This window comes from Mandrillus leucophaeus, unplaced genomic scaffold (genome assembly GCF_000951045.1).
Source record: "Mandrillus leucophaeus isolate KB7577 unplaced genomic scaffold, Mleu.le_1.0 Scaffold419, whole genome shotgun sequence".
Lineage (NCBI taxonomy): Eukaryota > Metazoa > Chordata > Mammalia > Primates > Cercopithecidae > Mandrillus > Mandrillus leucophaeus.
The window spans coordinates 180995-182140 of record NW_012104465.1 but is presented as its reverse complement, the minus strand read 5'-3'; the positions used below and the strand labels follow the sequence as shown (position 1 = coordinate 182140).

The 1146-nt window shown below is 41.2% G+C and overlaps 1 protein-coding gene across 1 annotated transcript in view; it reads right to left on the bottom strand.

Annotated features, from left to right (window-relative positions):
• The window catches only part of RNF135 (ring finger protein 135), a 29147-nt gene that overhangs the window by 24095 nt on the left and 3906 nt on the right, over positions 1 to 1146 (bottom strand). Inside the window, exon 2 of the mRNA XM_011992841.1 lies at positions 522 to 684. Within this exon, the coding sequence (XP_011848231.1) occupies positions 522 to 657 (136 nt within the window). The 5' untranslated portion in view covers positions 658 to 684. The remainder of the gene's footprint in view (positions 1 to 521; positions 685 to 1146) is intronic.

Sequence of the window (1146 nt, the reverse complement as noted above, 5' to 3'; positions counted from 1 at the left end):
GTGAAACCCCATCTCTACCAAAAACACAAAAAATTAGCTGAGCATGGTGGCAGGTGCCTGTTAGTCCCAGCTACTCGCAAGGCTGAGGCAGGAGAATGGCCTGAACCCCAGAGGCGGAGCTTGCAGTGAGCCGAGATGGCGCCACTGCACTCCAGCCTGCGCGACAGAGCGAGACTTCATCTCGAAAAAGAAAAGAAAAAAGAAAAAAAAATTTTTAAGTGGCCTTTTCAGAATCTCTGCAGTAAGATAACACACTTGATCAGTAAGGACCTGGGTGCATGGATCTTCAAAAATGAGTTTCTATCTATTAAGGACTTGTGATACATCACACCTTCAGTCATTGCCAAAAACATATTCAGCCACAAAATCACTTCAGCCCACCCCTACCTGATTCATGACACCACAGTGGTAATATAGCTGGACTCTGGGATCCTGTCCCCAGAGAACAAAGCCATGGAGCACTTTGCCACTCCCCGCAACTTCCATATTTAATCATCCTCCAATAAGTAAGATCAGCTCACCCTGCGTCTGTGCTTCAGGAGTCTCTTTCTGGGCGACGTTTTCTCGTAATTTTTCCTGAATTTCTTCTAGGTCTTGGAGAATATCTCTGATTCTCCCTGCAGCTGTGTCGGAAATCAACAGCTTTGGAGAAGTCATGGAAAGATCCACCCCAGAAGAAAAAACCTATTGATGAATCATTTAAAACTGAATAAATGGAAGTCCCCTATGCAGTCTATCAACTATTATATTCAAGTTCTTTTATTCATCTATAATTTTCTATGTAATTCCCAGCAAGTTTTTAAAAACAAAATTAGGCCCTCAAAAAATATGCCTTGAAAACAATCTGGAATAATACATAACTACAGCAAAAATATCAAAGAGTGGTTATTTCTGGGTGATGGGGTTATGGAGCATTTTAATTTGCTTTATTTAATGCTATGTGTTTTCTAATATTTTGCACAATAAACATGGATTTCTTAGGTAATACCAAAAAAGTTTTAACATTTTTAGGCACATCTTTTTTTTTTTTTTTTTTTTTTTTGAGACGGAATCTCGCTCTGTCACCCAAGCTGGAGTGCAGTGGCCGGATCTCAGCTCACTGCAAGCTCCGCCTCCCAGGTTTATGCCATTCTCCTGCCTCAGCCT